General features: G+C 43.4%; 2 protein-coding genes across 2 annotated transcripts; both read left to right on the top strand.

Moving 5' to 3' along the window:
• Positions 1 to 312: 312 nt before the first annotated feature.
• On the top strand, positions 313 to 7230 carry LOC134870894 (protein FAM110B-like). Its single transcript, XM_063893402.1, is given in 4 exon segments — positions 313 to 470; positions 4761 to 5254; positions 5489 to 5537; positions 5539 to 7230. Coding segments are annotated over 3 exon segments (1155 nt in total). The 5' UTR covers positions 313 to 470; positions 4761 to 4902; the 3' UTR covers positions 6293 to 7230.
• An 808-nt stretch (positions 7231 to 8038) lies between these two features.
• On the top strand, positions 8039 to 15363 carry LOC134862628 (sodium-dependent lysophosphatidylcholine symporter 1-like). Its single transcript, XM_063880638.1, is given in 14 exon segments — positions 8039 to 8140; positions 8718 to 8837; positions 9129 to 9253; positions 9327 to 9453; positions 9790 to 9868; positions 10260 to 10411; positions 11701 to 11791; positions 11858 to 11976; positions 12120 to 12203; positions 13900 to 13983; positions 14059 to 14171; positions 14525 to 14668; positions 15182 to 15221; positions 15223 to 15363. Coding segments are annotated over 14 exon segments (1521 nt in total).
• Positions 15364 to 15628: the final 265 nt, after the last annotated feature.

Here is a 15628-nt window from a genome sequence, read left to right as displayed (position 1 = left end):
AAAGAGGACCATAATTAATAAATATGCAAATGAAAATGTCAAATTCAGCGCTCATAAAGTTCCTCTTTTTAGCGCCATGCTGTAGTTCTCGGCTAGAAAGAACTACAATATATATATTTATATGTTTGTCCTCACTGCCTTCTTATCTATCATGTTCTATACCTTGGTGCCATATTTCATAAGTCATAAACAGCAGGTGACCTCTGACCCCTGGAGTGTTATCAGCAGGAGCGAAGTCTGAGTCACGTGACCAGAAGCAGTCCGGTTATCTTCTTGTAGGAGAGTGAACGGACCAATCAGAGGGCAGGGGGCGGAGCCTAGGTGAAACGCTTTGAGTTGTGAAACAGGTTTGTCTTGAGCGGAGAGTCCCCTCACATTCAAACACACACACTCTCTCTCACACACTCTTATCGTACGCAGGGCAGCACAGTGTGTTCTACAACCAGAGGGATCAACCGCGACAGAAGAAGGTGAGTTTCTGTGTTTAAATATTCTAAATAAATCAGCTAACACACCTTTAGACAGGCAGGCGTGTCAGGGCAGGTCCAGGTGAGGCGTTCACGTGCAGTAAGGACTTTTCTTTAGTTGTTTACCTGCTTCCTTTTGTGTAACTCTCTCCATGTTTGTCATTCACTCTGAAAGACAGGACATGCTGGCACAAAAGTTTTAAATTAGAGGCTGTCTTTTTTGTTGTGTGACTCACTTTTTTTAAGCCTGTTGTTACTTTTAATTATATATGTCACTGTGTGTGTGTGTGTGTGTGTGTGTGTGTGTGTGTGTGTGTGTGTGTGTGTGTGTGTGTGTGTGTGTGTGTGTGTGTGAGACTTGAGGGCAGGTATAAGGAGAGTCTCTAGGCTCTATCAGCAGGAGTTTGGCCCGGCTCAGACTGGAATGGGAAATATGTGGAGAATGTGGCCGGCCGATGCTGACTACTTCTAACACACACACTGGCAGGCATTAAAACACACGCACACACACACTTACAGAAAGGCCTGCGTTAACCCAAGTTCATCATGGTGACCTTCACATTTAAAGGAGGGATGCCTATCTGAACTTGGTGGTTGTGACTTTAGACAGAGGGGGAACAAGTAGCCACATTTCTACGTGAAATAGTAAAACAGCAGGGTGGAAATACTTTGTTATGAGTAAAAGTCCTGCATTTATTTTAAGTAAAAGTAATAAAATATACCCAAATTAAAGCTGGGCAATTTATAGATATTGTCATTTGATATTTATCGTCTCACATTTATAGATTTTGTATTATTGCTTCAGTATCTTCCTGGTTTCTGAAGCTGCATTACAGGAAACGGCTGCCGTTTTCTGAATTTACCAGAACTGCTTTTATAGAACCATAAAAAATGTAAAATGCCGTTAAATAAATTCCTTAAAGTAAATACCATTAAATGCTCTACTGATCGTAAACTATTGTTTAAATATTGGATATTGATGTAAAACAAATACAGATATTTGATTTTCTTCATATTGCCCCCTTAAAAGTACCAAAAGTACTTATTACTCATAATGCACATTACACAATTCTATATATGATTGTCCGTCCTTTTACTTTTCCTATTTAGTAACTAACTTTCAGGTATTGAAATCCATGGTAATAGTAGTTTTTATATATGTATACACATTGTAGTGGCACAGAATAACATAGAGAAGCATAAAATGGAAATACTGAAACTGAATGAACCCCAAATGTGTAATTAAATATCCAAAAGTACTTTAGTTACTTTATTGTGATCGAAGTTCAGGAAGAGGCGGCTGAAAGCCCAGGCAACTGTCTGCTGAATTTAAACATGAGGAAGCAATTGTTCCCTCAGCAGCTGTGTGTGTGTGTGTGTGTGTGTGTGTGTGTGTGTGTGTGTGTGTGTGTGTGTGTGTGTGTGTGTGTGTGTGTGTGTGTGTGTGTGTGTGTGTGTGTGTGTGTGTGTGTGTGTGTGTGTGTGTGTGTGTGTGTGTGTGTGTGTGTTCTGCTCTGCATTGCCTCTAGACGATACACAATAGCTTGTTGACAGCTGTTGTGAAGCACCCCCTCAACACACACACAAAAAGAGTTACACAGCAGGCAGTAGAACGTGTGTGTGGAGAGATTGATGATGGAGAGTAATTGTTAGAGAGCAGCTGATTGGCTGCAGGGTGGAGGTGTTTGCTGTTAGAGAGTTAAAGGTGTTTCAGAGGAGCACTGCCCTCCTGGGACCCTTCTGTTTGGTACACAATTTAAATGTATTCATTTATTAGTTTAGTCAGGGACCAGTTTGGACTATTGAGAGCTAATGCACGTGTGTGTGTGTGTGTGTGTGTGTGTGTGTGTGTGTGTGTGTGTGTGTGTGTGTGTGTGTGTGTGTGTGTGTGTGTGTGTGTGTGTGTGTGTGTGTGTGTGTGTGTGTGTGTGTGTGTGTGTGTGTGTGTGTGTGTGTGTGTGTGTGTGTGTGTGTGTGTGTGTGTGTGTGTGTGTTCCTCTATCTGCTTCTACATGTGCCTGCAGCTGTTTGGGATCAGCAGACATGAAGAGAAACTGAGTCGTTTTTCTGAAATGTTCTTATCTGTGAACAGTGGGTTAGTTTGATACAGCCAGTGTTTCACAGAGTATAACACTGTTTACTTCAAATTCCTGGACGTGTCCATGCAAAAACAGATATGCAAACAAAGCAGCGTTTCCTCTGATGGTTTGGTACCTCCATAAACAAAACAGGAATGTCTTTTTATATCAGGGACAATATGCACAAGATGCCTGGACACGTCTGAGCATAAACACAATATCAAACAATGGATCTGTATCTGAAGGCCGTGCGGTTTGTTCAGGTGTCCTAACAAACCAGTGTCCTGTCTACCTGTAGAAACCTGTGTGAAAGCCCCTAAAGTCCCAGCTGTCCTTAAGACAGGACTTCCTGATTATCAGTACGATATAGCTGATAGTGACAGTGATATCTGGTGACATGCTCATCAAAAACTGCCCTTTGTTGTTTTTATTAAGAAGCAAGAGGCTATAAGTGCCTCTTTGTTTTTTTACTTGTGTTACCTGCAAAAAAACCTTGTAAAAATGACTGCCATCTTGCTTTTGTTCCTGACCCATATGTAGGGTGTGTTCAAGACCACATACTTGTTCCCTTTATTGCAGCAGCACCCGCAGAGTACACACTCTTGTAACGCAGTATGCAAACAATTGGGACGTACTTCAACGTTGAGCCTCTTGCTCTTATATCCGCTGCGCTGGTTCTGGGTCAGCATGGCCAGAAAAATGTATATGTTCTGCAGAGTTTGAAAGTGACCGGTTGCATTTAGAACATCCTGGTGTTTTCTGCATACTGCTTTTAACATACAGTACTATTGACTGGGACACGCTCTAATTTAAAGAGGCCCTGTTATGGTTCTTGGTGTTTGGTTTTTGTGCATGTAAATGGTCTGCAAAGACTACAATTCCTGTGTTCCCTCCAAAGGGAAACGCCTTAAGAAATAAAAGAGCCTCCATTGGACTTCTTTATTTGCTTTAGTAGCTAACCAATCAGAGCAGACTGGGCTCTGGTTTCAGACAGAGGGTGAAAAGAGGTGCTGCAGCACAGGCACAAGAGCTTTCTGAACATTAAAGCATTGAGACATGTCCCAGGAGAGACACTACATACTGATATGAACCTGAACATCAGCAGGAGAGGACTCTTTAAAGTAGAGACTTTACATACTGATATACACCTGAACATCAGCAGGAGAGGACTCTTTAAAGTAGAGACACTACATACTGATATACACCTGAACATCAGCAGGAGAGGACTCTTTAAAGTAGAGACTCTACATACTGATATACACCTGAACATCAGCAGGAGAGGACTCTTTAAAGTAGAGACACTACATACTGATATACACCTGAACATCAGCAGGAGAGGACTCTTTAAAGTAGAGACTCTACATACTGATATACACCTGAACATCAACAGGAGAGGACTCTTTAAAGTAGAGACACTACATACTGATATACACCTGAACATCAGCAGGAGAGGACTCTTTAAAGTAGAGACTCTACATACTGATATACACCTGAACATCAGCAGGAGAGGACTCTTTAAAGTAGAGACACTACATACTGATATACACCTGAAGATCAGCAGGAGAGGACTCTTTAAAGTAGAGACACTACACACTGATATACACCTGAACATCAGCAGGAGAGGACTCTTTAAAGTAGAGACTCTACATACTGATATACACCTGAACATCAGCAGGAGAGGACTCTTTAAAGTAGAGACTCTACATACTGATATACACCTGAACATCAGCAGGAGAGGACTCTTTAAAGTAGAGACACTACATACTGATATACACCTGAACATCAGCAGGAGAGGACTCTTTAAAGTAGAGACTCTACATACTGATATACACCTGAACATCAGCAGGAGAGGACTCTTTAAAGTAGAGACTCTACATACTGATATACACCTGAACATCAGCAGGAGAGGACTCTTTAAAGTAGAGACGCTACATACTGATATACACCTGAACATCAGCAGGAGAGGACTCTTTAAAGTAGAGACTCTACATACTGATATACACCTGAACATCAGCAGGAGAGGACTCTTTAAAGTAGAGACACTACATACTGATATACACCTGAACATCAGCAGGAGAGGACTCTTTAAAGTAGAGACACTACATACTGATATACACCTGAACATCAGCAGGAGAGGACTCTTTAAAGTAGAGACTCTACATACTGATGTGATTATGTTTTATTGACTCTCCTGACTGATGTGTCTCTTTTGCAGGAACTCCAAACAGCAGGAAGTAGATTTCCTCTGAGGTGCTGAGAGAATAGATCTTCAGAAATGGGGCGCAGCTGATCCGCACACAGAACACCTTCAGCAGAACCTGGATTTATTTCAAGAACAGGGAGGACTTTTACTCAAGATGCCTCTGGAGACCCTCCAACAGCAGCCGAGGAGGACGGCTGCAGCGGGGATCCCCCCACGCCTGCGTCCAAAGGGGCCGGTGGGGCCCGACTTCTACCGGCAGCTGAGGGCCGTGGCGGCGGAGGGGCCGAGGCAGAGCGCGGTGGAGAGGCTGGAGGCGGACAAGGCAAAGTACGTGAAGAGTCAGGGGGCTCTGAGTAAGCAGCAGCCGGCGAGGCCCCTGGAGGTGATGAAGGGGCCCCTGCTGAGCTCTGCGGCGCTGAGGCCCACCAGAAGGACCAACATTAAGCCGGGGGGGGCGCAGCTAGACCTGAAGCACCTCAGCAACCTGATCAGTGTGGGGGGGGGGGGCACACTCTGAGGAGAGGGAGCCCGCTAAAACCGCTGACTCATCACAACGAGGTGAGTGTTTTACTTCTAACTTTTATTTCTTCATGTTTTAAAAACGTTTTTCTTTTCATTTTTAGCCGTTTTTTAAATTTATAATTAAAACATTTTATTTATATTTTTCATTTTTTCTCAGACTTTGATTTAATTCAAGTCTTTTTTTGTATATTTTATTTTATTGTATTTATTTTTTATAGAATCACTCCCCCATCCTGCAGGCTCGCAGCAGAAGAAGGAGCGTTCCTGCCCCCCCCCCTCGCCCTGACTGGTCCAGTCCGGCTAAAGTCAGATTAAAAACATCGGTACCGACCCGGACGGAGGATCTTGGTTCTGCTGGTCCTTCCGCTGCAGGGACTGTGCGTCGGGTGGACGTCATGCCTCAGGCCTGCAGACCCCCTCAGTACATCCGGCAGCCCCTGCAGCCCCTCCCCCCTCACCCTCAGTCGCCCCTCCGCCCGGCCACCTCCCCCCTGCATCTCTTCCACACCAGAACCACTCCCCGGGCCTCGCCTCTGAAACCCGTCGTCACTCCATCCAAACCTGATTCTCCTGCAGGTGAAACCCCCTCCCCTGCCCCCCCCTGCCTCCCTGCCTTCCCCCCTCAATCCCCAGCCATCACCCGCCTCTCGTCCTGCAGCTCCAGGAAGCGTCGCTCCCTCACCCGCTCCAAATCGGACATGAGCGACCGGTGCTCCCGGGCCGGCACCGAGCTGGAGCGCTTCTTCAACCTGTGCGGCGTCGACCCGTCCGACCTGCAGCTCGCCGGGTCCTGCTCCGACATCGTGTCCATGGCTCGGTTCCGCAGCGTCAGCGCTCCGGGGTCCGAGTGTGCCGGATCGGGGAGAGGTGAGGAAGAGGAGGAGGAGGAGGAGGATGCTCCGAACACTGTGGCAAGAGTTCCTTACGGTGTGTCGGTCATCGAGAAGAACGCCAGAGTCATCAAGTGGCTCTACGGACTCCGACAGGCCAAGGACACGGGCAGCCAGAGCACCAGCCTATAGCGGCTAAAGCCCGGCTGTGTCAGAACGGATCCTTCTGCAGGTGGTCTTTCTTTAAGATACACCTCAGAAGAAGTGTGCCAAATGTGCATTCCCAGTTCCTCCAAGACTTTATTGCACTGGATGCAACAAGGGACTATTTGTTCTCATGTGTTCATCTTCAAATCCTTTTTTAAAGATGAACAGTTTGGTAGATTAAGTCTCAGAACAAAGGTACACCTGTCAGTTCCAGTTTGTCCTTTATGTGCCAAAGGACCAATTTAGAGCACAGGCTGCAACTCAGGAACTTTTTTTACCTTCAGTTATCTGCAGGTTATTTTATAGATCGATATAAATGTCAGAAAACACAGGAAGCGTGTCCTGGGCCGTTCCTCCAAGCCTTTAAATGTGCAGAAATACGGATTTACGTTGTGCTGCAACTACAGGAGATTTTGTTTTAAAGTACCCATTTGATGCATTGTGTTTTTATGGACCGTTTAAAAAGTTGATTATTGTTTGAAAAAGTCACAATTTCTTCAAGCCTTTAAATGTGCTAAATGAACAATGTACAGCGCACTGGTAAATGTTCTGAAACCTGCAATCAGGGATTATCCTCCAGAGGAAATGGTTAATGGTTTGGATTATATAATGTCAAAAACATCCTCGTTTTCCAAAGGCGTTAAAGGTCTTGTTTTGTTCGATCAAAACCAAACGATATTCAACGAGAGAAGCAGATAATAATATAATAAGTGAGGTTTAAAACTGTGATTATGAAGTGATGGATTACGTGTTTCAGTCCCTTTGTTTTTAATTTAGTTTTTTTTTGGACATTTCAGTTTGAACGACAGAGAAAGTCTTAAATATGTTTCTTGGTGTTTTGTCTTTTGAAATGCTTTTTCTTTGTGGAGGTCCCTCTGTGGTCCCGTGAATGAACGGCATTAAAGATTGTACAGTGAACGCATCGTGTTTGACACAGTGTTTTATATTAAAGGCTCCTATTATGAAGCTGACAATGAGCAGTGTAGGACTCCCTGTAAAGAATCACAGATACGTATTCCTCGGAGATGACGACTGTTTCATTATTTGAGTGAAATCATATGTCCACATTATAACACATGTACTGTATGTTATGTGTTAGATTGCTTTGAAGCTGTCCTACTATTTGCATATCTGTAAATAGTCAGGGAGAGGATGATCAGGATCGACAGGGTTTTTATTTGAAAGAGAAAAATGTCTCCTCTGCTCCACAAGAGGTCAGGGCAGGAATATCTGCATTTACATACAGTATATACCGTGTCACGTGCTGCTTGTATCCAAAGCGACGTACATACATTCCATACTGTGGAAAATCCCTACATGTTCTGGAGCAATTTATTTAAATGTTATTCATAAAAACGTGACAAAAATGTCAGAAAAAGTGAAATTCTCAAAAGAATCTGCAGAAAAATGGCCGAATTTTGTGTGAAATTCTGAAACTAAGTAAACATGAGGAAAAACTCAAATGACATGTTTTCACATTCTTAAAATTATGAGAAAAAAAAGTGAAATTTGAGGAAGAAATCCCGTGGACCTGCAGCCACATCTCCTCACTAATAAATCCTGTGTTGTGAAGGAAAACCTATGAGAAGTTTTTAAGCGCTGCACTTTGAAGCTGCAGAAGTGGTTGAACCAGATTTCAGAGTCTGCTCGTGCAGAGATCTTTTGTTGTGTGATCCCGCAGAGGGAGGCTGTCGCTCTGCAGGTGGACTGTATTCCTCCTGCCTTTGAAGCATGAGTGGTTTCAAGAAGTTTACAGATCATCTGCAGGCTCTAAAAAGTCGAGTGTTGAAGGAGAACGCGGACAGAGACTCATGCAGTGAGGATCCGCAGAGGGTGAGTTTACTATTTTCCTGTTTTGTTTTCCTATTTATCAGGACAGAGGTACATTCTTTTTAGGTGTGAATATTATGCGAGTGATTTGGTACATCTGCTTGAATGACTATTTATTCTGGACAACGACTCTCACCCCCTACTTGCAACACTGGAGTCGTACCGGAGCACTTTCAAACCACCGAAGACCACCACAGAACGCCACAGGGGGGCTTTCATCCCAGTGGCCATCAAACTTTATTACTCCTTCAGTAAGGAGAGCTGAGACCTTCCACACCAGCACCACATGCAATATAAATAGCATTTTCATCTTCACAAACACTTTCTATACTCTGCTTATATCATGTGCTCTATTAATGATAATGTTTAATATTAATTGAAATGGAATCCCTAAAACTATTTGTTCCAATCTGTTTTTAATGCTTTGTTAAAAACAAACGCAGGAGGTTTTGCGCTGGGATGCTTTAGGAGTTTCCTCCTCACACAAACACGACATGACGGAAGTATGCGTGAGAACTAAATCTGCTTAATGTTTGAAATGATCCTTCAAACTGAAATAATTGCTATCTGATCCTCACAGGGGCCGGGGGGGATTCCTCTGGTCAGGAAGGTGTGCTATGCTGTGGGGGGGGTCCCGTACCAGATCACCACAGCAGCCATCAGTGTTTCACTACAGATATTTCTACTGGACGTCGTGGAGGTACAAGGAAAATACTTAAACTTGGAGAGTACTTTCACAGTGTGGTATTGGTACTTTTCTGCAGTAAAATATCTGAAAACGTGCTTCTTCTACCTCGCCAAAAATGATTTGTTTTTACGTTATGCATCTACACTATGTGGATTTCAAAATAAAGTGCCCCCCCCCAGATGACGGACCCCTCTGTGGTTCGGTTTTTAAGCCTAACTCATTTTACTGCACCATCAGCACTTTTACTTTGAGTGAGGTATTCAACGCTCTGCTCTGGATTTCAATATAAACTGTCCTCCCCAGATGGAGGTGTCCTCTGTGTCGGTGGTTCTGTTTGCCAGCCGGGCCTGGGACGCAGTGACGGACCCCCTGGTGGGATATCTGGTGAGCCGCAGCCGCTGGACGCCCATCGGAAGACTCTCTCCATGGTGGGTCTGTGAAGCACTTCCTGTTTCCTCCTGATGTGTTAAACAGAGAGGCGGCCATGTTTTTCCTCCTCAGGTTGCTGCTCTCCACTCCCTTCTCCATCCTGTCCTACCTGCTGCTGTGGTTTGTCCCTCAGGGGTCCACGGCCCTCACCTTGATCTGGAGCCTCACCACAACCTGCCTGTTTGAGACCCTCATGAGTGTAAGGTGGGATCCTGTAACTACATTTAAAGGGGCCTCTTTTCCCCCTCCGTCTGACACCAGAGCCCAGTCTGCTCTGATTGGTCAACTGCTTATAGATGTCCCTTCCCTAAGCATATCATATCATGTACCATGTGTCGGATCGCTGTTACAAAATGATGTCACTATGTTCCTGGAAGTTAAAAAAGGAGTCTAATGGAGGGGTTTCAGGCAAGGAGGGGGGGGGGGTGAAAGTGACAACACTCACACTCACATTAGACAATAATTAAACCTGAACATTAGCATTATAGCGCCCCTTTAATCATCTATATGTGTTTCTCCTGTCGTCCGCTAACAGTGTTACCACGTACCCTACGTCTCCCTCAACATGTTCCTGGGGGGGGGCAACAGAGACAGAGACTCCGCCACGGCCTACAGTAAGACCACCCGTCACCTTAGTTTATGAATGGATCAGCGGCAAGAACCAAAACTAACGTATCAATAATAAATCTGATGATTATTTCTAATTGAAAGCAATGTGTTCTCATATTGACAAGAAATATCTCAATTGTATTTTTAGTCATTTTTTTACTTCGTTATTTATTGTTTATTTTATGTATTTTTTAAAGTTTTTTATGATTTGAAAAAGATATGTAAGTGAAACTCTAGCTGGGAACATTTTACTATCAAATTATCCTTAGGTCGGCCTTTATTTAGCATTAAAGTAAGGTTTTCAAAGTGATATTTTCTTGGTAGTATATTCACACTGGTGTATTTTACTGCTGTAAAGACTTTTTAAAGTCCTTGTAATTTTCTTTCTTCCTGCAGGAATGAGCGTGGAGGTGCTGGCCATGCTGTTAGCCTCTGTGATTCAGGGTCAGGTTGTGTCTGTTTACAATGCAGAGAAACAAGAAGCGTGTCAACATCTGGACCCTGAGACAACATCAGCTTCACCTCAAGCTGCTCTGCTCCAGGAAACGGTAACACTGAATACAGGAGGGGGAGACAGCTCTCGAGTTTCTGGAGCTGCCCGACTGCATTTCTCGTTATTGTTCTCAAACAGCAGTCCCAGGGGTTTCCTGTTACCTGTAATTAACTCTGTGTGTGTGTGTGTGTGTGTGTGTGTGTGTGTGTGTGTGTGTGTGTGTGTGTGTGTGTGTGTGTGTGTGTGTGTGTGTGTGTGTGTGTGTGTGTGTGTGTGTGTGTGTGTGTGTGTGTGTGTGTGTGTGTGAAGGGGGCGGGGCACGAGGAAGGAAAAGCGAAAGGAAGTGAGAGAGCGAGCTCCACCTTCAGAGGGAGGAGTTGGTGTGTGTGTGTGTGTGTGTGTGTGTGTGTGTCTGTGATGAGGAGGGTATTCAGGGTAATAGGCTGACATCAGCGTGTGTGTGTGTGTGTGTGTGTGTGTGTGTGTGTAAGCCCAAACCATCCCTATCATCACATTGTGTGTGTGTACTGAAGTATTTGAATTTCTAGATTTATTGGGTTGTTTATTTATTAAGAATTCAATTTAGATTTTTTCCTAAAATGTAAATCAAATAGAAAATATAAGTAAAAAAACAACAAAATAATCAGCAAACAAAAATATAAAATAAAATATGAAGATAAAGTTAAATAAGGTTAAAGTTCAATAAAATCACGGTGCCATCCATTTATTTATGTGTGTGTGTGTGTGTGTGTGTGTGTGTGTGTGTGTGTGTGTGTGTGTGTGTGTGTGTGTGTGTGTGTGTGTGTGTGTGTGTGTGTGTGTGTGTGTGTGTGTGTGTGTGTGTGTGTGTGTGTGTGTGTGTGTGTGTGTGTGTGTGTGTGTGTGTTACCCTTCCAAGAGTAGGGAGAAGGGTACCAACAAAGGTGTTCCCTGAAAACTCTGCAAGAAAGCAAATATTTTCCTTGTTTAATGATCATCAGTAGAGGGTGAAGCTGCCATGATGATGATACACAATTACAGGACTTATAAGTAAAAAAAAAAAGCCTCGATATTTAAATGAATGTGTAATGACTTAAGGTTTAAATAAACAAATGCACTGAAGTATTTAGCATTTATTTATTTAGAATTCAATTGAGATGTTTTCCTAAAATGTAGATCAAATACAGCAGGCTCTTAATAAACAAGATATTAATTCATGTCTGATGATCATCACAATTAATCAATTAGAAATAAAAAAACCTCAACTATTAAAGTGGAAAAGATGAAATGATCTGAAGGCAAACCAATCCCAAAAAGATGAACAGAAAAACACATTTTTAATATCTGATCTTTTTCTCCCTGCAGCGGAAGGCGTTCCTGACCTCGGCTCTGGTGATGGGCTCCGTGTTCTTCCTCTGCAGCGTCGTGCTCTTCTTCGGGGTGAAGGAGCAGCGAGGTGAGACATCCAGGAGTCAAACATTATAAGTAAGACTTACTCTAATTTATTTGTTTTGACCTGCAGCTCTGGTCTCTGAGGACAGACAGCGTCCCTCCTGTGTCTCGTCTCTGAAGAAGATGATCCGTCACGCTCCGTATCAGCGGCTGCTGCTCGGCTCTGTGTTCAGCGTGCTCGCCTTTCAGGTCTGAGCTGCATCCCTCTCAACCTCAGCCCTAATGAAGAATGAGGAACTTGTTCGGACATCTTTGCATGACTGCGCTTGGTTTTCCTTTTTTCTAATTTGGTTCTGTTTTTAAAAGTCTTGCATGTATCTATTTTCTCTCAGATGTCCCTGGGTAATTTTGCCCTCTTCTGCAGCCATGCAGCGGGTCAGGGGGGGCATTTCCAGCTCCTCCTGCTGGTTCTCCTGGTGAGATGCACCACACATGATACAGTGGGGCAAAAAAGTATTTAGTCAGCCACCAAGTGTGCAAGTTCTCCCATTTAAAAAGATGAGAGAGGCCTGAAATTTTTATCATAGGTACACTTCAACTATGAAAGACAGAATGAGAAAAAACAATCCAGGAAATCACATTGTCTGATTTTTAATGAATTAATTGGTAAGTTCCTCGGTAAAATAAGTATTTGGTCACCTACAAACAAGCAAGATTTCTGGCTCTCACAGACCTGTAACTTCTTCTTTAAGAGGCTCCTCTGTCCTCCACTCGTTACCTGTATTAATGGCACCTTTTTGAAGTCGTTATCAGTATAAAAGACACCTGTCCACAACCTCAAACAGTCATACTCCAAACTCCACTATGGCCAAGACCAAAGAGCTGTCAAAGGAGACCAGAGACAAAATTGTAGACCTGCACCAGGCTGGGAAAACTGAATCTGCAATAGGTAAGCAGCTTGGTGTGAAGAAATCAACTGTGGGAGCAATTATTAGAAAATGGAAGACATACAAGACCACTGCTAATCTCCCTCCATCTGGGGCTCCACGCAAGATCTCACCCCGTGGGGTCAAAATGATCACAAGAACGGTGAGCAAAAATCCCAGAACCACACGGGGGGACCTAGTGAATGACCTGCAGAGAGCTGGGACCAAAGTAACAGAGGCTACCATCAGTAACACACTACGCCGCCAGGGACTTAAATCCTGCAGTTCCAGACGTGTCCCCCTGCTTAAGCCAGTACATGTCCAGGCCCGTCTGAAGTTTGCTAGAGGGCATTTGGATGATCCAGAAGAGGATTGGGAGAATGTCATATGGTCAGATGAAACCAAAATAGAACTTTTTGGTAAAAACTCAACTCGTCGTGTTTGGAGGAGAAAGAATGCAGAGTTGCATCCAAAGAACACCATACCTACTGTGAAGCATGGGGGTGGACACATCATGCTTTGGGGCTGTTTTTCTGCAAAGGGACCAGGACGACTGATCCGTGTAAAGGAAAGAATGAATGGGGCCATGTATCGTGAGATTTTGAGTGAAAACCTCCTTCCATCAGCAAGGGCACTGAAGATGAAGCGTGGCAGGGTCTTTCAGCATGACAAACACACCTTCAGGGCAATGAAGGAGTGGCTTCGTAAGAAGCATTTCAAGGTCCTGGAGTGGCCTAGCCAGTCTCCAGATCTCAACCCCATAGAAAATCTTTGGAGGGAGTTGAAAGTCTGTGTTGCCCAGCGACAGCCCCAAAACATCACTGCTTTAGAGGAGATCTGCATGGAGGAATGGGCCAAAATACCAGCAACAGTGCGTGAAAACCTTGTGAAGACTTACAGAAAACGTTGGACCTCTGTCATTGCCAACAAAGGGTATATAACAAAGTATTGAGATGAACTTTTGTTATTGACCAAATACTTATTTTCCACAATCATTAGAAAATAAATTCTTTAAAAATCCTACAATGTGATTTCTGGATTTTTTTTTCTCATTCTGTCTCTCATAGTTGAGGTATACCTATGATAAAAATTACAGGCCTCTCTCATCTTTTTAAATGGGAGAACTGGCACAATTGGTGGCTGACTAAATACTTTTTTGCCCCACTGTATGTATACAGTATGCAACATTTAAAAAGCCTTCTAAGGATTTGCAAAACACATGTAAAGTTCCTCCTTGTGTCTGCAGGCCTCTGCCTCGGTAGCAGTCCCTCTGTGGCAGACGGTTCTTCTGAAAATAGGGAAGAAGGCCACCGTCTTCCTCGGACTCTCGGTAAGAAGTTAATAAACGTGATCCCGAGAGTAACCTCGCACGCCTTCATCTCCCTCTTACCTGTTTCTGTCTCAGCTCTTCATCCCACCGGTGGTAATCGTCGCCTGCGTCCCCTCTAACCTCCCCGTCTTCCTGATGATGTGCGTCCTGATGGGCTTCAGCATGGCAACCATCTTCCTGCTGCCCTGGTGAGTCATGTTGTGTCTCTTGTTGTCATTTTCCGTCTCCTTGCAGAACGTATTCATCTATCTGGTGTTGTTTTGGTCTCTTTACAGTCATTTTATGTGTCTATGTAGTTACTATTCTGTCTCTTTGTTGTCATTTTGTTTAACTTTGTGGCTGTCGTCTTTATTATAGAGGTGAGTCTCGTGGCAACACTTTTACAGCTCGATGTAGAGGTGTGATTGTGTTTGTCTTTGTAGTTATTTGTATATTTGATTGTCTTTGCAGCAGCACCTCTTCAGAGTTGTATTGTATCTTTGGGGTGCATTTTGCCGTGATTGTGAGTCTCTCTTCACTAATGCACGACGCCCTGCTGCAGGTCGATGCTCCCAGATGTGGTGGATGACTTTGCGGTGAAGAACCCGTCCTGCAGAGACCTGGAGCCGCTGTTTTTCTCCTGTTATGCTTTCTGCAGTAAGCTGGCAGGAGGCCTGTCTGTCGGCATCTCCACCCTGATTTTACAGTGAGTCTTTCTTATTTTACTTTGTATTTTATTGACTTTGTTTGTCCCCTACATACTCAAAGTACAAAACTCATTACTTTACAGGCAGTATAAGTAAAACAAAACAAAGAGAGATGCATATTGCATATCTTGAATCCACGTGATATCCGTGAATGAAAGACAAAAAGTAGAAAATAAGTTAAATAATAAATATTACATAAATTAATTAAATCAAATTGTAATAAAATTAAATAAAATATTAAATGACATATAAAACATATAGTCTACATAAATAAAAAACATATATTTTAATTCAATTAAATTAGAAAAAAAAATAAAAACATATATATAAAAAATGAAAATGAAATAAATCAATGATTAAAAAATATCTGAAATTAAACATCCCAAATATTTATTTACACAGTATTTTAAAGTACCTGTACATGTTTAAAAACTGTGAGTCCACTCTCCACATATTCATACAGTATACTATGTGTGTACATTTTTCCCATCCCGTTTCCTCCTGTCCTGCAGGTTTGTGGGTTACAGAGCGGGTGCGTGTCATCATGGGGAGGGGGGTGGCGACGGCTCTGATCGTGATGTTCTCCCCGGTGCCCGTCGCTCTGCTGCTGATCGGGATGTTCTTCTTCTACTCGTACCCGATCAATGAGAGGAAGGGTCTGCAGATCCAGGAACAGCTGACCACAGATCAGTAAGTGGCTGCCTGAGTAAATGATCCTCCCAGGAGATGGGATGTTTTACTATTATTCAACAACAGGTCTCAGATATGTACAGAACCTGTGTCTGATTGGCTGATACACCAGACAGATCATTGCAGCATCCTATAACCCCTCTGTTTCAGCCCTGTTCCTAAAGTGCTGATTCTGTCTCTGTAGCTTTAAATGCTAATGAGCTGCTGCTAGCTACGCCTATTGCAGCTAAGTTAATTATTTTTATTTTCCATCCAGCCCTGAAGCATCA

The sequence above is a fragment of the Eleginops maclovinus genome, chromosome 1 (assembly GCF_036324505.1).
Source record: "Eleginops maclovinus isolate JMC-PN-2008 ecotype Puerto Natales chromosome 1, JC_Emac_rtc_rv5, whole genome shotgun sequence".
Lineage (NCBI taxonomy): Eukaryota > Metazoa > Chordata > Actinopteri > Perciformes > Eleginopidae > Eleginops > Eleginops maclovinus.
Note: the sequence above shows the minus strand (reverse complement) of the source record. Positions and strands in the feature narration are given on the sequence as shown.